This window comes from Amblyomma mixtum, chromosome 10 (genome assembly GCF_055824585.1).
Source record: "Amblyomma mixtum isolate Tamu chromosome 10, ASM5582458v1, whole genome shotgun sequence".
NCBI lineage: Eukaryota > Metazoa > Arthropoda > Arachnida > Ixodida > Ixodidae > Amblyomma > Amblyomma mixtum.
In genome coordinates this window covers 17548568-17572638 of record NC_143021.1, presented here as the reverse complement: position 1 = coordinate 17572638, position 24071 = coordinate 17548568, and the positions used below count along the sequence as shown (strand labels likewise).

Genomic DNA, 24071 nt, shown 5'->3' with positions numbered 1-24071 from the left:
GCACACGAATCGCGCATATGCAAATTCACATACCCGTACGAAAATGGTTTACAGATTCCTAATAGACTTTATTACCTTCCTATATATATTTCATTTTGTCTATTGGTAGTTTATAGACTGTCTAAAGAAAAATATCTACTTAAAATGTGTGGCCATATACTGCGTACGGACAGTCTATAGAATTCGTATTGCCTATAGACTAGTCTATAGGATTTGCCAACAAAAAGTCTATAGACTTCACAGGCAAAAGTGTGTGGACAATCTACAGATTAAAGAAATTTTTGGAAGGGTATGTCGCCCTGATGCTAAAGCTACAACCCCGACATCCATACCATCCTTATGAGTGTCGTCAGCCTAACCACGTCCAGTGCAGGAGAAAGGCCTCTCTTGCTGGCATTCATTAAGCCCATCTAACTGCGACAGCTACGGCAACGCTGTGCCGTCAAACTTCCTAGTCTACTCCTTGCCGCCAGCCCCACTAGCGAAAAATGGATATGCTAAAAATGCATTTCGAACATACTGTATTAATTTCATACCTATTTCACATTTTTGTCACTGTGCTTAAACTGCAGTACGAATGCTTTTTAAGTGTAATAGAAATAATTTTTTGAACGCTCTTACAAATACGTCAGAAATACACTTTTTTCCGCGAAGTATATTTATAATACATTAAAATTGTACTAAAATATACATTAAATACGTTAGATTAACTTAAAAACAGACTGAAATGTACATTTAATAAACCGAAAATATATTCACTTCGGCTTAAAAAGGTGCGCAAGGCGGCTTCACCGGATGAAACGGGTTAATGTTGTCAACAGCAGAACTAATGACTAACCAGGCTATAATCGATAAGGATCCCACCCCTGAGAAGACGCGTAGTTACGATCAATCAAGATGGTATATATGTCATTGCAAGGTCACGTGTCGGAATTGGAACTAGTGTCTCCACACAGCAGACGCCGACAGAAAGTGATGTCAGCAAACAAGAACTGCCCCGACAAATGCGATTCTTGGCTTGTCTGATACATACCCACCCTGAGACGACGCAGTATCTTGCCCGGTGAGGCGTTTTTTGCGCAAAGACTGTGGGCCTCCAAATTGTCGCACAAGTGCCGTACTGGCCGCGTTCGAATCTGGCGGTGATCTAGAACCGAACTGCTAGTTGTAACCTGCGTCAGGCATAGGTCAGAAGTCAACCAACTGTCAACAAAAAATACACGGGGGTTTAAGTAGGCCTTGCCAGTCGGGGTCCTTTTCGCTGGCATGTTCGGTCCCGGAAGTACCCAAGGTGCCTTTGCCGGTATTGTTCCCTAGATTGTTCCACGGTAGCTTGAATCTTGATGAAAATATATTTACGCGGACTGCCCATTTGTTAGGATTGAAGTATGGTTCGGTCTAATTAATTGTGTATTTACGAAAGTACACTTCAAATACATTGCCAACGCGCAAATCCCATTTCCCGAAATGCGATTTCGAGCACTAGACTGTTCTACGACAGCTATAACTGTGCTGCAAATAGGTTTAAAAAGACTGCCTTTTTGCTAGAACTGAAGCCTACTTCGGACGAATTAATTTCATATTTACGAAAGTGCACATTTAATAAATTGGCAAGATGCTAAGACCGCATACATACTTTTTTACGTATTGGAAACTTACTCGAAGTATGCTTTAGGATATTTTTGGCAAATTTTAAGAATATATTTCGAATACAAAGCATGGAATTGCAGGAACCTATTTCCCACAGATTTTTAGTGTATTCATGAATACAAAATGTGTTAAAATATGATATAAACATCCCACCGTATATTCCAAACGTATTAGTTTTCGCTAAGGGTCGCTACGTTTACGTTCTCTCCGCTGAATAATGACTGTCGTATTTATTTATTTACATTACCCCTCAGGGCCACTGGAATTACAGAGGAGGAGTGGTAAATGTGTTATAACTGAGAGAAAATACAGTCGGTTACATGATTGTTAAACAGCACCTGATTATACAATGTGAACTAGTGCTACGCGGAACTGATCATAATTTTCAGGGCCAGCAACTTCTCTGGGAAGGTGGTTCCAGTCACGTGAGGTTCGCGGCAGGAATGACTGCGAGAAGCATTTCGTGTTGCATTACACAATTCCGACTTTGTGATTATGATAAATGCGGCGGGATGCATAAATTGGCTGGGGATGAGGTGATCACGAAGAGCGGAATGATGGTACAACTTGCAGAACATGGCGACAAGAAACTTTTCTACGCAACGTCAGCGATGGGAGGCAGAGATTATATACTTCACAGCGGTTATTACTCCCTGCGCGGTTGTAGATAGCAAGGATAAAACGTACGGAGTTATTCTTCATCATCTCAAGATCATTAATGAAGTTGTCATGAGTAGGGCCCCATACTGGTGTTGCATACTGGAGTATGGATGGTATTAGTGTTTGATAAAACAATAGTTTCAAATTAGAAGGAACACTAAAAAAGTTGCGACGTAAGTAGCCTAGCATGCGATTAGCATTTTTAATCATGTTCTCGGAATGAAGAGATCAGCTAAGATTAGAAGTAATGTGAACGCCAAGTTATTTGGATCACGTGACTGATTGTAACGAAATGTTATTCATGTACTAGTGAGGTGGGGCGGAAGTTTTTCTAGATACGTACATGCATGACTTTGCATTTTTAAGGTATTACCTGCATTAACCATTCTTTGCACCGATTCCCTATTGTGCTGAGGCCTCATTGAAGCAATGTAATGTCTTTAGCGTCGGTAATTTCTCTAAAAATACGTAGTCATCAGCGAATAGGTCAATACGAGAATTAACAAGAGAGGGGAGAACAGAAAAATGATAGCCGTAACGTTAAGAGACTGGAAGCGGGCAGAATGTGTGAGGGAACAAACGCGTGTTAATGATATCCTGGTCGAAATCAAGAGGAAGAAGTGGGCTTGGGCAGGGCATGCAATGCGAAGGCAAGGTAACCGCTGGTACTCAAGGGTAACGGAGTGGATTCCAAGAGAAGGAAAGTGTAGCATGGAGGGGCAGCAAGTTATGCAGGCGGATACGATTAAGAAGTTTGCGGGGATACGGTGGCCATAACTGGCAAAGGACATAGTTAACTGGAGTTACATGGGAGAAATCTTTGCCCTGCAGTGTGCGTAGTCAGGCTGATGATGATGATGATGATGATGATGTCCTTTGCGCGTTTTCTCATAAACGTTGTAGGACATAAGAGGTTCCCTGAAAAATGCTTTTATATAGGTGTGAGCAGAAGGTTTTCCCCTCCTCTCATACTAGTCATGCCCGCCGTTCTTCTACTGTCTTTGTTTTGTACAGTGTGGGGCTAACAGTCTTCAGGGTTTATTGTTGGTGAAGCTAAAAGGGCCCGTCTGCATTATTCAAAGTCCGGTATTCTTGCAACTCTGTTTCACATTACGCCATTGGTGTTCCTGTGCTGCTGCAATAGCCTCTGTAGTATCATGCGCTGTAGGAAGGGCGTGTTCCTGCAAATATTTGGTATGATTCTTTCGTTATGCACCTCGTTCTTCGCCCCATGACTGCTCCGGAACTGTCATTATCACCTGCGGCATGTTGTACCACACCCGAGATTGTTGTCGGTGCATTAGGCATCCCATTGCAAACGCACACAGTCCTCTTTGAAGAACATGGACGACAACTCTATCCAATTATTGTTCTAAATAAAAACTGCTTTTCTGGCTTTTGCTGGTTATGTTAATGTTTGTCTGGCTGCAAGAGACGCATTTCTCGGCGAGGAACTTGGATTGCAAAATTTTCTGACCACTCGATCCAAACCTGTTGCGTTCTCACCGAATTGGACGGGTTGCCACTGTCTTGAATTGAGTATAAGTGTTGCCTACTCCCTGGGATCTGTGCCCAAAATCACTGTCGATATATCCGTTTTACATGCGAAATAGGTCGATGATGGCGGCACCTTTATATACTGTTTTATTTATTTTTTTAGTTTCTAAAAGCTCCGCTTTGGGTGAGAGCGTCTATTCGTATTAGACATGGTACCTTATCAATACAGGTCCACTTCCGCACAGGTCCACTCTGTTCCTTTTAAAGTGAGTGCGAGAAGAGGGTTGGGAATGCTTATCATACGACAGTCTGGCGTGCTTGCTCCTGTCGCCGCGGCAAATCGGTTGATTGGTTGGTTGGTTTATTGGGGTTTAAAGTCCCAAAGCGACTCAGGCTATGAGGGACGTCGTAGTGGAGGGCTCCGGAAATTTCGACCACCTGGGGTTCTTTAACGTGCACTGACATCGCACAGTACACTTGGCTTCTAGAATGTCGCCTTCATCGAAGTTCCGCTGCCGCGGCCGGGATCGAACCCGCGTCTTTCGGGTCAGCAGCCGAACACGGTAACCACTCAGCCACCGCAGCTGGGTCTAATTGGACTGAGTTCAGCACCAGCCTGATATTCGTCCACGACCATGGCCGCTGTCGCCACATCATCACGGCGTTCTTATTGAGCTAACAAGTCCATAATTCTTGGAAGTCAATTTTGAGTATCGGAATATTGTGAGGTACTCTTATGAAAATATTCAATTCAATTCAATTCAATTCAATTCAATAAACCCATAAAGGCCCTCAATCGAGGGTATTACATTGGGGGGAGCAATGACACACAACGCAAAAAAAAAACTAAATAAAAATGAGCAAGCGCCAAGGTGCAATACATAAGTACAGAAAGCACATGTAGAAAACAAAACAAGAAATAAACAAAAACCTGTAGTATACATCGTAATTTACACGAAAAAAGTACAGATAGTGTTTTAGAGGCATAACGACCGCAGGAACAAAACAAAAAAAAAACAAAGAACCTGAATGCAGCATGTGGTACAATCAATTAGTAAAGCTAAACAGAAATTTGGGTTAGAAGGTCCTAAAACTTATTAAGATCCCGTTCAGAAGCGATGTGTGATGGTAGATTATTCCGGTCGACTATAGTACGTGGTATGAAAGAGTTAGCAAAAGAATTGTGGCATGATATGCGTTTAACTTTCAGCGGGTGGTCCCGACGTGGAAAAAAAGATTCAGGTGATTGAAAAAAATCGTCATGGAGCAAAACATGATGGTAAAGTTTATGGAAAAGGGTCAAGCGTGATAGTTTGCGGCGATGTGATAACGTATCAAGTTCGGCGCGAGCCTTTAGTGCGGTGACGCTAGTATGACAAGAATAATCAGAAAAGATGAATCTAACGGCACGGTTTTGCAAAGATTCCAAGTCATCTATAAGGTATGCTTGATCCGGGTCCCAGATGGCCGACGCATATTCGATTTTAGGCCGTATTAAGGTAACGTATGCTAGTTTTTTTAGGTGAAAAGGCGCTTGTTTAAGGTTACGTTTTAGAAGACCCAGAGAGCGGCTAGCAGCTGCAAGAATATGGCTAAGATGGTAATTCCATGTTAAATTAGACTGAAGGTGTAGTCCCAATTACTTGTAGGAAGGTAATGGTCCGTTCCTCCGATGCGTAGTGAAGCCTTTTTTCATCGCTCTCATCGAGTAGTTAAGGATGCCATTGAAGACCAATGGGGAACGTTTCTGACGATAGAATGAGTGTTAATATCAGAAAAAAAAATGTAAGCCTTCCGAGGTGAGATCTGCGAATATATCGACTGTTAAAGTGAAAACGTACGACATATGAACAAATTGCGTTTCTCAAATATTTCCTTTTCAAAACTGCACTTCTCCAACATTTCTTGGTATGAAGTATTCACATTTCTTTTTTTTTCTCTGCACTCTGTGACGGCTGTGTATAGGTAAAAAGAAAAAAAAAATGTGCATAATTTCAGTTAACGCTTGGTGCCTGCGAGACCAACCCAGTAAGTGCCCCGCCCACGGACCGTCCGGCTATGATAAAGATACAACAGTAAGTGGTGCATACAAAATTTCAATTTCAATGCTTCTCCAGCCTATTCTCATCGTGGGCAGTTATCGCGGAAGAATGCTTATTAAGCAGAGCGGTGTTCCGTAGCATTCAGCCTTGTGAAGTATGCTCTCAGACACAGTTTATTGAGCCTAGGACTAGCAGGATGACGGCGACTATACCTCATCTAGTCCGTTGCTTCATACTACAGGTTCAGCCTCTGTTTTATAGGTTTATTATTTTTGTTAACGGGGAACAACAAGTAATTCCATCTGATAAACATAATCTAAATGATTAATACGTTTAAAATATATCAAATTTTTAAATAGTTCACGCTGAAGAGAGGGCAGGAAGGGGAGCTTCTTGACCTTACAAACAAAGTGAACAAGGGAGAGGGGATCCTCAGGGCGTATAGGCATTGTTTTGACGAAGGTCTTTTCGACAACGGAAGTCCTCTCGTCAAAACGTTGGCTGCGTACCCTGAGGCTCTTCTCTCATTTCTTCGCTTTGTTTTCAATGTAGCTGTCAGATGGCGTTGAAACTGAGGCTTTAATGGCTTTTGAAAATAAAATGTTCAGCAGTAAACAAGTCATTTTTGTGTGTAGGTTACGCGACCAGCGAGCGCAGAGTGAGCGGATAATTCTCATCAACGATCCTCTATTACTTAACTAATATCAGCAATTAACTTTTAGTGTCACTCGCTGGGGTGCACATTTACGTTGAAATCTCAGTGTCGATCGCACCCTTAGATTGTTCGGTATAGCAGCATTCTCCTAGCACGCTTGTGTCTCGAAATATTTCCCTCCCAATCACAATTCATTTTCCAGATTTATGAACGCTGGATGGGGGCTTTCGGTATTTTACGCATCGGTTTCTTTTGCGAACAAAGCAGAGCAGCAGGAGAAACCGATAACCATTTGATTTTCATTTTCTGCTGGTGTAACCGAAGAAACGCATCATGGAGGAGCTGTGGAGTTTCGCCCCCTATCAACTCTCTTGCACGTCCAATTACGCGAAGTTGGAGATTTGAATGGGAATACAATAGTCACAGGAGAGTGCGGCGAGAATTCTACAAATCGGGGTTAACTAAGAATACGTCCCCCTTCATTTTGGAGGTGTCAACATGTATATGAATTGCAGTGGCTTATAAGGTTTGCTCCGGCAAAAAAAGCCGCGGTCTGTGTGTGTGAAGCTCGTAAATGGAAGACGCATTTTTGCCTGTTGTGTGTGTGTGCGAGTGTGTGCGTGTGTGTGCGTTTGTGTGTGTGCGAAGCCTTCAACGTCGACCCTGGACGTTGGTGACTTCATACACACACAGGCAAAAATGCATCCTCCAGTTACGGGCACCCACCACCGCCTTGAGGCTGCGCCAACCGCACACCTCCACCCTCCCGATGTCTTCACCCACCAGAAGATGATGTAGTGACACAAACTGCGAAGGCGAAATCCAATTCAATGACGCGATGCGAAGGAGGTCAATGCGAAAACGAATATACATCCAATATCACTCACAGAGATTCGTCGCATCAGGTGTATTGATGCGTGTCTATTAAGGCGAAAGCCTTTAAAGGCTCATACTGTCGTCCATTAACAAAGTGTGTCGCACGCGTTTGGCTCGGGAACTAAAAGATAGAAGAAAACCAATGGTTTCTTCAGATAGACGAGAAAAAATGAACCTAGAAGCCAAGTTTGATGGCTGTAGATTAATTATCTAATTATAGGCAAAATTTAGAAATTGCGTCGAAATAGCGTGGAAGTCAATATAGCCATGTGAACGGTGTGACGTCACATCCTCCGGAAGTCGTCTGGCATAGTGGAAATTGTCACAGAATGGTCGGAAAAATGACGGATTTCTGCCAAATTAGATGCAAAAATGTATTATTAAGTGTAATTCACGCTTAAGATCCCCGAAAGATGCATAATTTTGGTATCGATATATCCACGGGAACGGTGTGACATCACATCCTCTGGAAGTCATCCCGGCATAGTGATAATTGTCACAGAATGGGCGAAAAAACGTCCAATTTGTGTCAAATTAGAAGGAAAATGTGTAATTAAGCGTAATTAACACTCAAGATCCTCGAAAGACAGTTTTGGTATCGATACAGCCACGTACTGGAACGGTGTGACGTCACATGCACCGGAAGTCGTCATGGCATAGCGTGCTCAGCTTTCGCCTCTCAACACTTTAGTTGCCGAAGTGTCCTCGCAATTTTTTCTTGTTTTTTTGCTGCGTTAGCACAAGCGGTTCCACTCAGCTGCTTAGCCGTTGACTGGCGGTTGTATACATGCTGTGCGCTCACCGAGTTGCGGGCAACCTGCCCTAAGTCGCCCACCTGCCCACCAGATTCTGAGCAAAGTGGCCACCGTGGCAGGTGGCAGTTCCGCGCATCGCTTAACCGCCTCACCTCTGCGCCAGGAGTGGTATGAGGACCCTCAGGGGGATCTAGGAATGTGCACTCAACAAAGACAAATTCGGCATATATGGGCATTAATCCATGAACTCTATCGCGACATTCCGTTAAGGCGGAGCCCTTAGTAGTCAAATTTAACAGAACAACAACTAGTGCTAGCCCACCTATGTCGCATTTGGCCTAATTAAGCTAAATCTCGGGATTTTTTTTGCATTTTTGAATACCTTATTAGGAAGAGATGAATTAAGATTCAATTATCGTTTTTTTGTTTGAGCCAGCCTGATTACATAACATACCTGCAAAAACAGCTTTCGGGCACCGCTGATCGCTTGCCTTCAAAAAACCTGAAAACATTTTTTAACACCTCGTATGAAATAATTGTCTGAAATCTTCAAGCCTACTTGAAGTTCATTCTGCCTGCAGCTAATGCGGGAATACAGTGTAGTCAGCACCTCTATGAGACAGTTATTTACTTGAAATGGCGTAATATACGCCTAGCTTCGTTGAATGCCCTTTTCTTTGCAGCTCTCAGTGGAGAGCTTGGAGCGAGCTAAGGAGAGTCTGCCGGATGGTCTGGTGATCTTCCGCTCCAGGCTGAGAGGGGCCCAGCTCGGAGTATTCACGCTTGCGTCACTCAACGAGGGAGTGTGCTTCGGCCCCTACAAATCCTCGAATGTGGTGGGTGGCGACACAAGTCGACGCATCCTCGAGGCATAACAATTAATTCCGTATATCGCGTACAAATAAAAGGCCTGTGCGCTGTGATTGTGATGCCATAAAAGTAACCTGGAGCTTCTACAGCGTTGGGTTGGTCACGCTACTAGTACTGCCCCAAGATATAGACGTAAACGCGAACAAACTTTCATCAACATATCTTTCCTCTGGTATACTGCGGTACTCGCATTTCTGTTCACGAATATTTAGAAAAGATATTGATTTCGAAGAAAACAATAACACACAGGATGCTACAAAACCACAAAATATCTTGCAAAGAAAACAGGAGAACGTTTCATAAAGCAAATTTCTTATTTGAGGCACCTTGCTTGTAAAAAAATTCAGGGGGGACTTTGTTGACCTAAAGTGCAGTGAGGCGAAAGCCTTAAGCGTGGTGTTGCTGCTAGTGTCATTTATGTGTGCTTAAGATTATTTGTGACTCTTAAATGCTGGAAGCACTGGAGGGCGTTTGGGAGGCATCCGACTGATTCGACGCCTTTCTGCAAACACTCTCCAGCGTCCTGGACAAGGAGAACTACGCATGCGTTGGCAGGAAGTAGCTATTTACATGGCTACAGCACTCCATGTAAATAGTCACATATGTTGTAATGCACTGTATTCCCACGCCCACGCCTTTGAAGGCAATAAAGAAAAAAAAAAGTTGGCAGGAAGTAGCGTAGCCATTGGCACGCTCGGCTACAAAACGGAAGGATGCTGGTTGAATCCCATCGTGCACAACATTTTTTTTTTCTGGTCTGACTAGAAAAATCGTGACACCTCTGCTGACAACCTTCTGCTAAAACATTTTGTCGACAACGATGACGCATTTCTGCCTAGAAAGATTCGCCGTGGACTGCCTTGGTTTGGAGACGTGCACATCAGTGGTGCTGTTTCCTAACAACGTATTTCATTTTCCAATTGTCTCGTCCTCGTTAATTGGTGACTGCTCCTAGTGACGTACCCTGATGGAGAACACGTCACGCTGCTCGTCAAAGAAACGCGGCCATGTTGTTACTTGCACAAATACCTCCCGCGCCCATGTCACACTGGCCGACCAGCGCTGACGCCGATGAGTGACGGGGTATGAAGACGCGTTTTAAGGCGAAAGCCTTTAATGCCTCATTGTTGTCGACACAAGGCTGTCAACAGAAGCTTGTCACCAGAGGTGTCACGCTTTTGACGAGTGTCCACCGAGATATGTGAGACAGGTACTGCCTACTTTCCTTTCCTCAAGCACAATTTTCATTTTCTTCATTACTGCCCCTCTTTCTTCTTTCACTGCCACTTCCCCCCTTCCTGTACGGTGCGGTTCATCTGTCCACCGAGATGACAGAGAATCACTGCCCCGTTTCCTTTCCTCAAAGAGCGTCGCGTTCAAACGGCAAGGCATCGCGCCGAACAGGTGGTGGTATTCCGTGGACTCCCTGGCAGCGCTACAGCAAGCTGTCGCGTTCCACTCCGAAAGGCGAAGGTTAGAAGTCATTAATTAGTAGTTAATTAGTATCCAGTGGTTAATCAGTAATTAGCCATTAATTAGTGATTTGTTCATACTTAGTAATTAATACTTTGTTATGTGTGACGTCATCCAGTGGTGACGTCACCAGTGCCACAGAGGCAGTCAAAGTGGTGCGGAAAACGCTTTCGTCTCTACGCACTTTAGACAGTCAAAGTGGCCCCTGAGCTTTTTTACAGGTCTGATGAGTTCTAACGTCTTTAAACTATAGTCTCGACACAGAATCTGGGCGGTGATTGCGAGGCGAATAGTCGCAGCCCACGCAGCAATGCCGAATATTTCAAATAGATGTTTTCACTCTCGTCCTGTGTAGGACTGCCGTTTGCCAATACGTTTTCAGTATTGGGCCACTTAGCTGTGCTGCTTGGGAGCGTGGTTCGTGTGACGCGGCCGGACTGGGTGCGGTGACAGGAGGCCGGCTGGCGGCGCGTCCAGACCGGCCGTGTTTGTGATTGGCTGTCCCCACCTGCAGTCACTTTCCTTTCAACCGACGTCACGGCCAAATGAAATAGGTCGTCTGCAAATAAGACCCTATGTGTCTCATACTTCGATAAAACGGGGAGACTCTGAATATGCTAGGAAATTTTCAACTTTGAGCAAAATGTCTTGTCATCCAGTACAGCCAAAAATTGGCCAAATTTGTCTGAGCAGAATTATTTTAACTGTTAGGGTGAAATAAAAACTACGAAGAATGTTTACAGCATTGGAATCAGTGCGAAAGCACAAATTTGGGCTACGTTGAAGATGACGAATAGCGGGCAGCGCCGCGAGACGGAGCGCTCGCGTTAGGCCTGCTAGCAAAAGACAAGGGAACAGACAACGGACGATTTTGCTCGGGGTTGGTACCCACTAGATTAGTGAAAACAGTTTTGGACTGTATCCTTTTATGCAGTCATAGAAAGGACAACTGTTTATGTGGTGCTTCTATTACTCAAAACAATAGAAAGATTCGGTTCTGGACCTGATTCTGGATTTACAGTAGATGCATTTAAACGCGCCTTTTATGCACTGAAGGGCAATGCCGTTAGCGCTCTTCGACATGGTTGTAAGCTTTAAGCTCCGCAACTGATTCGCTGTACTTTCGCTTCTAGCAGATTTCTTCAGTGCACAGCTCATTGCACTGAGTAACACAAGAAAGGATCCAAAGCGCTTTGCATCCTTATAGCGTTTAACTTGCCCTAATTGTTACTATCAGAACATGACTAATCGTTTCAGCATATATTTAAACATACTGACTGCGCCGGCGTATGGCCTAACGTGGACTCTGTAATGTTAAAAGGTTCAAACATCTAGCAAGGTACACCTAACAGGGAGAGGATCGTGTCACGTGTGTCTCAAGATTAGAGTTTTCATCTTTTCCGACAAATGGTGAAGAGCGTGTGGCCTCTAGAAAATCTATAATTCGCGCCGCTTCAACGACGCTCGCGGGATTTATCATCGGCCGCCCAAATTCTCGAACGCGTTTGTATACTGGCATGAGCGCCGCGGAGCGACGGCCGCTGGGTCGAGGCGATGCTAGGGTGGTCATATCCGCTATCGTCTGCCGCCACAAACACACCGTGTAGCATGGCCTCAGACCCAGAGGACACCGCTGCGCGGCGCTCATGCCAGTATACAAGCAACGCGTTCGAGAATTCGTGTGAAGTTGGCTGGCGGTGGTACTATGCCGGGCCTTGCAAATAAAAGCAATGTTGCCTGTTTTCTGACAGAGGCACGGTAGAGTTTTTTAATGCCGTTCCACCCGGTTGGACTAGCGCAACTGAGGCCACTGAGTTTCGCCTTGGGCTGTTTTCCGACAAATCTCGTGTTTCCTCTCATGAACTGCTTAAATCTGATCGCGGAATTTCAGTTTGATGCCTCGCTGAAAATTTTTCTCCAGCCATATGTCGTAATATTTAATTCTTGTTGCGGTTCATTGGGTCGGGACACAATTGTGGAGATTCAGGTTGGGTAGCAAACCGACCAATCATAGGCACAGCCTGTCTGGATGTGGCGCCGTCGCCTCTGGATCAGACGTGTCACAGAGGCCATGCTCTGGGTCTCGCAGTCCGCGCATGCACGGTTTTAGGGCGACAGCCTTTAATGGCTCATACTGTCGTTCGTTAACAAAGCGTGGCACACGCGTTTAACTCGGGAGCCAGAAAAGATAGGAGGCAATCAATGGCTGCTTCACATCGAGGAGCAAAAAACGAACCTAGAAGCCAAGTTTGATGACTGTAGGGTAAATAGTTCATTAATTATAGGCAAAAATGTCAAAATTGCGTCCAAATAGCGTGGACGCCGATATAGGCACGGGAACAGTCGGTCGTCACATCCACCGGAAGTCGTCACGGCGTAGTGAAAATTGTCACACAACGGTCGGCAAAACATAGGATTTGTGTCGAATTAGATAGGAAAATCTAAGCTAATACGAGACCTTACCATTCTGTGGTCGCTGCAACGTTTCCTTGAAGAGGGAACGGAGGAAACTGGTGAATCGAAAGGCTATTAACGAGTTAGCATTAAGAGGGCAGGTAGAGGAATTCAGAATGTCGCTGCAAAACAGATTTTCCGCTTTAACTGAAGAAGACGACCTTAGTATTGAAACAATGAATGATAATCTTACAGCTATCGTTACAGAGTGCGCCGCAGAAGTAGGTGGTAGGATGGTTCGACAGGATACCAACAAGCTATCTCAGGAGACTAAAGATCTGATTAAGAAACGTCAAAGCATCAGGACGTCTAACTCCACAGACATGATAGAACTAGCAGAGCTATCTAAGTTAATAAATAAGCGCAAGGTAGCCGACATAAGAAAGTTTAACATGGAGAAAATCGAGCATGCTCTAAGGAATGGAGGTAGCCTAAAATCAGTGAGGAGAAAACTGGGCATAGGTAAAAACCAGATGTATGCGCTAAAAGACAAACAGGGCAATATCATCAGCAATATGGATAAGATAGTTGAATTAGCCGAAGAGTTCTACACAAATCTATACAGTGGCGAATGTAATCATCAAGTTACTGAGGGAGGCAGTCGAGCACAGCAATAGGACATCCCGCCAGTAACGAAGGAGGAAGTAAAGAAAGCCTTAGGAGCAATGCAAAGAGGGAAAGCAGCTGGTGGGGATCAGGTAACAGCAGATTTGCTGAAGGACGGAGGAGAGATTGTGCTACAAAAACTAGCCACCCTGTATACGCAATGCCTTGTGACCTCGAGAGTACCAGAAGCTTGGAAGAACGCTAACATTATCTTAATTCATAAGAAAGGAGACGTCAAGGTCTTGAAGAATTACAGACCGATCAGCTTACTGTCCGTTGCCTACAAGGTATTTACTAAGGTAATCGCTAATAGAATCAGGACAACCTTGGACTTTAGTCAACCAAATGATCAGGCAGGCTTTCGTAAAGGATACTCGACAATAGACCACATTCACACTATCAATCAGGTGATAGAGAAATGCGCAGAATATAACCAACCCCTACATATAGCCTTCATTGATTACGAGAAAGCATTCGACTCAGTGGAAACCTCAGCTGTCATGCAGGCATTGCGGAATCAGGGTGTGAAGAGTGCTATGTGAAAATATTGGAAGATATTTATAACGATTGCACAGCTACTATAGTTCTCCATAAAGTCAGCAATAAAATTCCAATACGGAAAGGTGTCAGGCAGGGAGACACGATCTCGCCAATGCTCTTCACTGCCTGCTTACAGGAGGTATTCCGGGGACTGGAATGGGAAGAGTTGGGGATAAGAGTTAATGGAGAATACCTGAGTAATTTGCGATTCGCTGATGACATTGCCTTGCTAAGCCACTCAGGACAAGAACTGCAAAGCATGATCAGTCAGCTAGACAGGCAGAGTAGAACGGTGGGGCTAAGAATTAACATGCAGAAAACCAAAGTAATGTTCAATAGCCTTGCAAGGGAACAGCAGTTCGCAATTGGTAGCGAAGTGCTAGAAGTAGTAAGAGAATATGTCTACTTAGGGCAGGTAGTGACCGCAGATCCTTATCATGAGAGGGAAATAACTAGAAGAATAAGAATAGGGTGGAGCGCGTATGGCAGGTTCTCTCAGGTCATGAATGGTAGCTTACCAATATCCATGAAGAGAAAAGTATATAACAGCTGTATCCTACCGGTACTCACCTATGGGGCAGAAACGTGGAGGCTAACAAAGAGGGTTCAGCTTAAGTTAAGAACAACGCAGCGAGCTATGGAAAGGAAAATGATAGGTGTAACGTTAAGAGATCGGAGGAGGGCGGAGTGGGTGAGGGAACAAACGCGGGTTAATGACATCCTAGTTGAAATCAAGAGGAAGAAGTGGGCTTGGACAGGGCATGTAATGCGAAGGCAAGATAACCGCTGGTCCTTGAGGGTAACGGAGTGGATTCCAAGAGAAAGCAAACGTAGCAGGGGACGGCAGAAAGTTAGGTGGGCGGATGAGATTAAGAAGTTTTCGGGGATACAGTGGCGGCAACTAGCAAAGGACAGGGTTAATTGGAGAGACATGGGAGAGGCCTTTGCCCTGCAGTGGGTGTAGTCAGGCTGATGATGAGATAGGAAAATGTGTGATTAAGCGTAATTAACACTTAATATCAGCGAAATATGTATAATTTGCGTATCGATATAGCCACGGGAACGGTGTGACATCACATCCACCGGAAGTCGTCACGACCTAGTGTCCACGGCTCACGCCTCTCAACACTTTAGCTGCCAAAGTGTCCTCGTAATTTAGTATAGAGTTCGCAGATCGAAATAAATTGCGACTCATGAATATCTCCATCCACGAAAGGGAGAACCAGAAGGGGACATGGAAGAGCGCCCGATTGGGGAGACTAAAAATAAAATTGACCATACTCACACATTTTTTTTTTTCAAGAGCCAGAGGTGGCGTCGAAGAAACTTGACAGGTATCTGAAATGTGTCGTCGTTCTCTGTCATTCCTCGGCTTCGGCGTCGGCCCGCCAGTGTGGCATGGGCGTCGGGAAAGTTTGCACGAGTCAGTGGCATCATGTGTTTCTACCCCCTGTGAGCACTGTGACGTCACCCCAGAGCCAGCGTCACCGGAGAGCAATGAGCGATAGCAAAGACCAAATAAAGTTAAAACGAGATAAAATGGCACAAAATACAGCCCGTGAATAGTGCACTGCAGTGACGTGGTCCGAGAAAAACTAAAATTTGAAAGCCCCCAGTACAACCTTTCAAAAAAATAAAAGAAAAGCGCCATTGTTGTGGAACCTTGTGGAGAAGACAGGAGTTGCCCTTGATCTATGCCATGTGTCCTGTAATGGCGCGTTCGTGTCGTTGTTGAAGCATTCATTTGGCAAAACTTCACATCCAGGAGCAGCGGAGCAGGGGCGAATTGCCGTCTGCTGACAGCGGCACACAGCGCGCCTTCTGGATGCGCTACGTGAACTGCGCTCCTACCGAGGACCGTGCGAACCTTGTTCCCCTCAACAAAGATGGAGCCGCTTATTACAGCATGTGCAAGACAGTGGGACCTGTCGAAGAACTGCTGGTGTGGTGCAACGGTAAGTAGCCGACGCTTTGAAAGCACCACTGTTGGATAATTTAAATAACTGGGTATTCACACGTTTCCTAGATACGAAATCTGTTGTTCCAACAATGCCCTGCATGTCCTCTTATTCCGGGAAGGATAAGCGCCACAGAAGGAAGTGTCTCCAGTCAAACGGCTAATTTTTGTCCTGACTGCCACGAAGCGCCTAAAGCCCCGAAATCCTTCCACATTCAATACGCGTGAGAAAAATTAGCAGAGTTACGTCATTTATATGACGTATTTGCAAGGACGCTTTCCAACCAATCAGAGGTACCACTTCGAAAGAGAGCTTCTGGGAAAAAAATGCCAGAAATTTACAACAGGTAGTCAAAGTCAACAAACAGATCAGTGGTCACGGCTGCAAAAGTGCAAGTTCGGGCCCACCTCCCACTGAAAGGCAAATTGTGCAGATGCTCTTCCCGGCATCGCACATGGTTGCGTCTCGTAACCACCCACGTTTACGACTGAAGCAGGCTTCGTGGGAGGCAAAGCAACTACGTGAGTTATCGAGGGAAGTCACAAACTGCAGAACAAACTGCTCATCGCGTTAACGCTTGTGTACGTCTTCAACAATTTACAAGAGCGTGTGGCCTTGGGTGCATTGTGTGCTGTCGTGAAGTGTATGAGAAAGCTTTCGAGGGTTCCTCAAAAAGGTGAGAGCAGTAGTGCTCTGACATGCCGTAGTCAACGCCACCTCTCAATTAAAATCACATGCACATTGCTCATTAAACGACGCGCTGTGCAGTCGGTTGTTGCATGTCTGTTGACTAACTACGCAGGAAGATATTCGATCACAGACGACCATTGCGATTGACTCTGCAGCGGGACGTTGCGATTTCTACGTTCTAAAACTGCTGTTTGCGCTTTGTGAGCGGAAAATAATCAGGGTACGTTTTGGAATGCACGCAAAATCCTGAACACACATCAGCTCTTATAACGCTTGTCTAGCTGAAGCGTGTACGCCATTCATACCAATTTAGCTGCATATCATCATCACCATGATCAGCCTGGTTGAAGCCATTGCAGGGCATAGGCGTGCCCCATGTCTCTCCATTAACCCTGTCCTTCGCCAGCTGTGGCCACCGTATCACCGCAAACTTCTTAATCTCATCCGCCCACCTAACTTTCTGCCGCCCCCTGCCACGCTTGCCTTCTCTAGGAATGCACTCCGTTACCCTTAAGGACCAGCGGTTATCTTGACCTCTCATTGCATGCTCTGCCCAAGCTCATTCATTTTTCTTGATTTCGACTAGGATGTCATTAAGCCGTATTTGTTCCATCACCCACTCCGCCCACTTTCGATCTCTTAAACGTTACACCCCTCATTTTCCATTCCATAGCTCGCTGCGTTGTCCTCAATTTCATTCGAACCCTTTTCGTTAGCCCCAACGTTTCTAACGAAAATAGTTACGAAGGAAACCAGTGAAAGGCGCTGAAATCCTGTCTTGCCTGCCAGCAATTCATGTACTGCATATCTGATGATCTACGCTGGGACAAAAATTGAGAACTGGTTTTGAGAAAACTGGAGGCGCAGGAAATGTCTCACTTTTAGAAGGACACCTCAGCCGCACCGTGAAGAAATGGGAAACGGGGAGAGTGGAAGAAGAAAGAGAGAAAGAGGTGCCGTAGTGGAAGGCTCTGGAATAATTTTGACCACTTGGGGATCTTTAACCTGCACTGACATCGCACAGCGCACGGGCGCCTTTTGCGTTTCTCCTGCGTCGATCGATCTGGGGGTACTCCGTCTCAGTAACCACGCAACTGATGTTTAATTCCAATGGCAGATCGGGATCAAGTTTTTCTGCTCAGTTTGGATCAGTCGTATTCCCATGGCGAAATGGGAGCGCGAGTTGTATGTTCCAATGGCAGATCGGGATGAGGCGTAAATCCCGGATCGCTCCGTGGAGCAGTGATACTTGATCCGCCGAAATCGGCGGATTTGACCGGAACCTCGCGTGACGTTTTTTTTTTTCCGCCGCGTCTGCTTCCGGTCGCGACCGGCAGCAGCCGCTTCGTTTCTGTCATCGCTACATGGTGAGTCGGGCGAGCCGGGACAGCCGGGCACTTTCCAGTCAACAGTGGACGGCAATGATCTTGCTTCGAGCCGCGCGGCACTAATTTCGCTTCATTGAAGTGACAGTTCCGACTCGGGCACTAAAAGCTCAGAGTCCAGCAGTGAAGATTCGTCTGAAATGGACAGCGAGTGTGAAGCTGCCGGCCAGTATATGCCTGCCGCCGGCGTCAGAAAAATGCGCTAATATTCTTTGTTCGCGTTCATAACAAGCACTGAAGTAGAGGAATGTAAAAAATGAATCATATTTGAGGATCGTTGGCCAATACCGAGTTGCTGGTAGAAGTGATAACTGTGATACAAGCAAATTTCTTCCTGATGCCCAGTACGGCTGGCCTGCTGTCTGCTAGCTCCGCTGCTGGAGGCGTCGCAGAAATCTACCATGCCTTTATTTTATTATGAGACGAGGAACACAATAAAACGGTGACGCGAGTAGCACCTTTACTACAGCGCTGGCCAGTTCCGAAGCGCCCTCAGCTGCGGCATCGATGAAAAACATTTAGGCTTAGCGACGACTACGGCAGCCAGGGAGAAACGTTGTCCGGGGGGCATCGCAGTTCGTCGCTCGGCGTGTTCGCGGGCGGCGTCGTTGCCGAAAGCTCGACTCTCTCGCTGATTGGTTCAGCGGCTTGCGTCTCGCAGTCGCAAGGCTGGAAAATCGAGCAGCGAGCGACTTGCCTGCGCTAGCTCACTTTACCTGCGCGTCGTCCGCCACTTCTTTCGTGAACGGTAGGGACAGGCTCACTGGCTCTCCGAAGACCGCCGTCGCATACTCGCGTGTTCACGGAGAGTAGATCATCCTGTACATACGCTTCGGTTTTTGGTTTTACATTCCGGCCTTCGTACTACCTCCTTTTTGTTCGCCGAGACGGCGTCTGTCAACGCGGAGATCGCGCCTCGCGCAACTCCTGTTGCACTCGAACACGAAGCTAGCAGGGCGTCCGCTCCGGCGGCGCGCCTAGTTCCCGCGGCTCACTGCTGCGGCGCTGGCGTCGCGCTCCCGAGGGAGCACTGGCATTCCAATCGCAAAATGGGAGGTGGCGAAACTACGCGGTCCGACGCGATCCGACGGAGCGGTCTCGATCTGCCATTGGAATTCAGCATGAGCCACCGCGAAGGTTCCAGAGGTGACGGTGCATGCATGTGGTATTTCCCAGGTATTTGAGCATGCCTCTAAGCATACCCGCCTTTCCACGGTGCAGCAAGCATAGACAATGACGCGCTCGCATTGCACTTCACAACATGATCATGTGCACGTATGCGCGTTTTTGAATGAGCGTATACCAAAATAAAAACACATTTTGCAGATCACAACTCCCGCAGCCTGCGCAAAGCTGCGGAATCGACGGCTGAAGTGCAAACGAAACCGCTTCACCGATCGCCTTAGTAATCCCGATGAAGCGTGAAGGACGTTGAGAGCTTGCGGCTCTGAACCTGCTGCGTAAAATCGCCTTGCGCACCCTGCGTGCGCAGAATGGGAGGCGAAAGCTACAGCGCTGGTTTTTGTGCCTAGCCTTGCTCTCTGTCTTCTGTCTCGCGCTGTTTTTGTTATGATACTCTTCGCATCCTTGAGCATGCTCGCCGCGCTGTTCTTCTCTTATTTCAGCAGTACTTGCCCATCGACGGCGAAATTCTCGAGGAAGCTTATAGATACGTAACCATCCCCTGCTGCACGAATCCGCAAGTAATGCACCATGTGTTCTTAGACAAGCCTAAGACTGAAGCTGCTGTTCAACTCTCTTTATTGTTGTGAGGGAAAAGCTGGATGTACTTGCAACGTTGAAATGTGCCATTGAAAGTATCGAGAAATCTGTTCAGATAATGTTAATTTAGCACGATGAAATACAGACACACGCACTATAGGATGAAGAAATAGGTTAACTGAAGCAACGATCTAGAAAAAAAAATCGAAAGGCAAGAAAGAACATTTGTTATAACTGAGATAATGAAGGAAGTTGACCAGCTGGAATCACAGAGCAGGAAACTGAACATTGAGTTCCATGACATCCCGGTATCGTAAAAAGAACACCTACTATCAAAAGGCAAATAAGGTAGCGAAAGAGATTACGGTTCCGGAGTTGACCGACAATGACTTTGTCGCCATTACAGGTCACCAGCCGTTGAGGATAAGGTTCCTGAAATTATAAATTTTTGACGATAGTAGAGAAAGGAGGCGTTGTTCAAGCACAGAAAAGGACTAAGCATGTTGAACGCGCAATGTTACGTTCTTGAAAATCTGACAGAAAAAATTCCAGCATAGTTTGTTAATGCAAAAAAAAAATGGGCACAGGAAAATGAATTTAAGTGCGTGTGGCATCGAAGCGGGAAGATCGGTGTTCGCCAGGAAGTCTGTGAAGATGCTATCAACGTCCCCTCCCCTTGGAAAAGTGTTCCTGATGGTGGAGGTTCAGCCTTTGGTCTCGTACACCGACGCCGGGATTTTGTGAAATGGCCGTACTACGCGCTGTCGCAGCAAAAGAAGCAAAACGAAGCATATATTTAGGGGCGCACTTATGCTCCGCCTTTAAGGGTGCGACGCGACAGCGTTGGCGAGTCTCGGCAGCGGCTCCTTTTGCTCCCGCTGACAGTTTCGATATTATGTGAAAGTGCGCGGGATATTTGATGCACGGTTTCCTTTTGTGCTTCAGAGCAGTTTCAGCAGTACCAGGTGGCTATACTGACAAGGGAGTGAACTGCTGACGCAGTAATACTAGATCCATACCCGGGCACACGCCGATAAAAATTTATGCAACACCTACGAGCTTCCACCCCCACCCACCTTGCACCTCCAGCTTAACGCGGCCGCCAGCCGCCAATGCGCACGCGCAGATAGGCGCATGCGCACTAGCGGCCGCGGTAAGCGATCACAGCATACTATACACTTTGCTAAAGCAATCAATTACATTATATATCTTATTTCACAGTTGCAGTATTATTAATTTTCATTTTACACAATATATTTTATTTCACAATTGCAGTTTTATTAGTTGTTATTTTAATTAGTTATATTTTCTTACAGTTACGGTTTTCTTGTTTCTACTTATGTTATTTTATTGTTTTGTTACGAAATGTTCTATTTCTGTAGTGGAGACCTACGGAAGCCTTCCCTTTGTACGTGTACCTGTACAGTACACGGGCGTTTTCGCACCCATTTCTCCAACCTGGGTGCACTCTCCGAGGCCGGGTTACTAGCCCGTGCACCTGCCAACGCAGTCGCATAACGCCTTAGCCACTGCGCCACCTCGGAGAGTGAATACCTGTGGTGTGAGGGCCCCTTATACGTGTGTAATGTGCAGCGATAAGCTCCTTTAGCTCTTTGGAAGGCATGGCAGGCAGGCGTGGCACCATATAGGTAGCCAAAGAGTGGGGGTGCGTACATAGGGGCTCAGATACATCCTCTACCCCTAATTTTCATGCTATTGCTCTGCCTAGCGAATCAAAAGGCGCCCGTGTACTGTGCGATGTCAGAGCACGTTAAATATCACCAGGTGGTCGAAATTATTCCCGAGGCCTGCACTATGCCACCTATTTCTCTCTCTCTTCTTTCGCTCCTACCTTCCTCCTTTCCTTACAGCGCGGTTCAGGTCTCCGCCGAGATATGTGAGACAGATACTGCGCCATTTCCTTTCCGGAGAAACCCATCAATAGCAACCCCTTACCCTCGGTCATTTTGCCAGATTACCTTGGCCTCACTAAAAAAAAAGAAGAAATTTAGGGGACACTTAAGGGTTAATGCCCATATATGCAGATTTGTTTATTCTCTGTTTAACATCCATAGATCGCTGGGAGTCCGCATACCACTTGCGGCGCTGTGATTCGGCGGTTAATCGATGCACCACTGCTCCTGCGATGGCAGGTGCTGCCACCTGGTGGGGCTTGTACGACCCAGGTTGCTCTACCCGAGCAACCTCTTACGACAAGTCACAACCACCAGCCACGGTGTGAATTTGCTCGCAATTCCGGTTGGCAGGTTGTGATGACGTCTTACCCCCCTGCCTGCTAGGTTGCTTCTCTGGGGATTTCTTTTATTTTTTGTTCACATTCAACAACCCCTTCGCCCACGGCGACGCCGGATTTCCTGCTGGACGAGCCCCTTAACGTCGTAGCGCTAACACAGGGACAATAGAGGAACATGCAGTGGAAGAAAATTGAGCGGAAACTTAAGGTTCGCCCTGAGGATGTGACGCGATAGCGCAATGGGCTAATTCCCATGTGTGCAGAAGGTCATTCTCTACTTTACATTAATAAATCCCTGGGAGTCCTCGTACCCCTCCTGGCGCAGTGATGCAACGGTTAAGAGATGCGCCGCTGCTCTGCCATGGCAGGTGCTCGCAGCGGTGGGCCTCTGCGGACGATCACTAATTTATCTGCCACTTGCCACGGTGGTGCCACAGATGGCAGTGTCATGCGTTTCTACCTTGACAGGAACAATGTGAGAGAAATGATAGTGATGGGAAGGCTTTGCACTACACAAACTGCCCCGTAGATCGTGTTTCTTGAGTCCTGTAAGAAAGGCCGAAGTAGCGTTCCTATTCCTTGCTTTAAACTGTATGGAAGTCATGAAGGGAACAGCGTTAAGCATAAACCTGCGAAATGTGTTCTTGACACAACAGCAACGTGGCTGACCCATAGGATCAACTTTTGCCTGGCAAACGGTGGGTTTCCTCAGAAAATGCAGATTGCAAAGGTGACAGCTGTCCGGAGGAAAGATGATGAGAATGAGTTCGCAAACTATCGGGCGTTGTCAGTATTGTCTGTTTTCTCGAAATGGCTTGAGAAAACAAGTTTTGTGCGAGTGAACAATTTCTGTAATTAGCGTAACCTAATCACATCTTCACAATTTGGATTTCGGAAACATCGGAACACACTCCAATTGTACTATTAAAAATGCTCGTACACTTTCAGGTTGACCATTGGTAAAAGACTGGTAAAAGAAAACAGGGAAGCTCACTATCCTAATCTCAGGCTCTGCTTCGTGTTTTTGCTTTTCTCTAAGTGACAGCGTAGATACTGAGGTAACGCAGATGAAGTCGGTGGCAGCAGAAAATGATTTAATGATTTGCAGGGTTCCTTTGAAATCAAGGCGGAAAGCTGGGCTAGTCGGTATGTCATCATTAATTAAAAGAGTAGCGAATAAAACTAGGACAAAGACATAGGAGGAGACAAGACGAACGCTTTGAAGTTTTGTTCAAAGCGATGGCCATTCGCGTACCGCCAGGGAAATTCGAGATCATTGCGAGATGACTTATTTCCCTCCAGGGGCCTATTTCGAGGACTTGGTTAACGATCCCAGCGACTCGTTCTTGACCAGGCAGTTCGACCGTATCCCAGCCCGAAAAGACCGAGACCCAACAGAAGCCCTCCTTCGCCTGCCCGGTCTGTTCCCGAGAGTTCCCCAAGTCTTCGAGCGTCAAGAAGCACATGGTGGCCCACACCAGGGAAATGCCGCACCAGTGCGCCGAGTGCGGCGAGCGCTTTGGGGCGATGAACGCCCTGAAGCATCACCGGAGGATGCACTCCTCCGAAATGTCGTACAAGTGCCCCACGTGCGGAGAGGGCTTCGGCCACTCGGCGAACCTCAGGAATCACCTGTGGATCCACAGGGACTCGAAGCCCTACGCGTGCGCTGTGTGCGGAAGCGAATACTCCACGCTCCTCTACGCGAAGAGACACGAATATCGTAAGCACGGAAAGCTGTAGGCGCTGGTGTCAGTGCAGCGGTGCAAAGGTCCGTTGGGCGAGCCTACTCTCCACTTAAAGCAGACATATAACGACGGAGCGTAATTATCGGAATGATAGAAATTGACATAATCTACCAACGATTTTTCAGCCAGTTGAGCGAAAGATCAATTTTGATTAGATATCCCTCAACCAGCGGTTACAGTTTTGCTGAAGAAACCAAATACGAATTAATGAACGAACGAAACCTACGTTGTTAAGT

At 46.3% G+C, this 24071-nt stretch overlaps 1 protein-coding gene across 1 annotated transcript in view; it reads left to right on the top strand.

The window, feature by feature from the left end:
- LOC149325240 (histone-lysine N-methyltransferase PRDM9-like) overlaps positions 1–23830 on the top strand; it is a 46425-nt gene extending 22595 nt beyond the window's left edge. The window contains exons 6-10 of the mRNA XM_089564209.1: positions 5806–5882; positions 8819–8971; positions 9561–9563; positions 15844–16033; positions 23442–23830. Coding sequence (XP_089420335.1) covers positions 5806–5882; positions 8819–8971; positions 9561–9563; positions 15844–16033; positions 23442–23830 — 812 coding nt within the window. The remainder of the gene's footprint in view (positions 1–5805; positions 5883–8818; positions 8972–9560; positions 9564–15843; positions 16034–23441) is intronic.
- Positions 23831–24071: the final 241 nt, after the last annotated feature.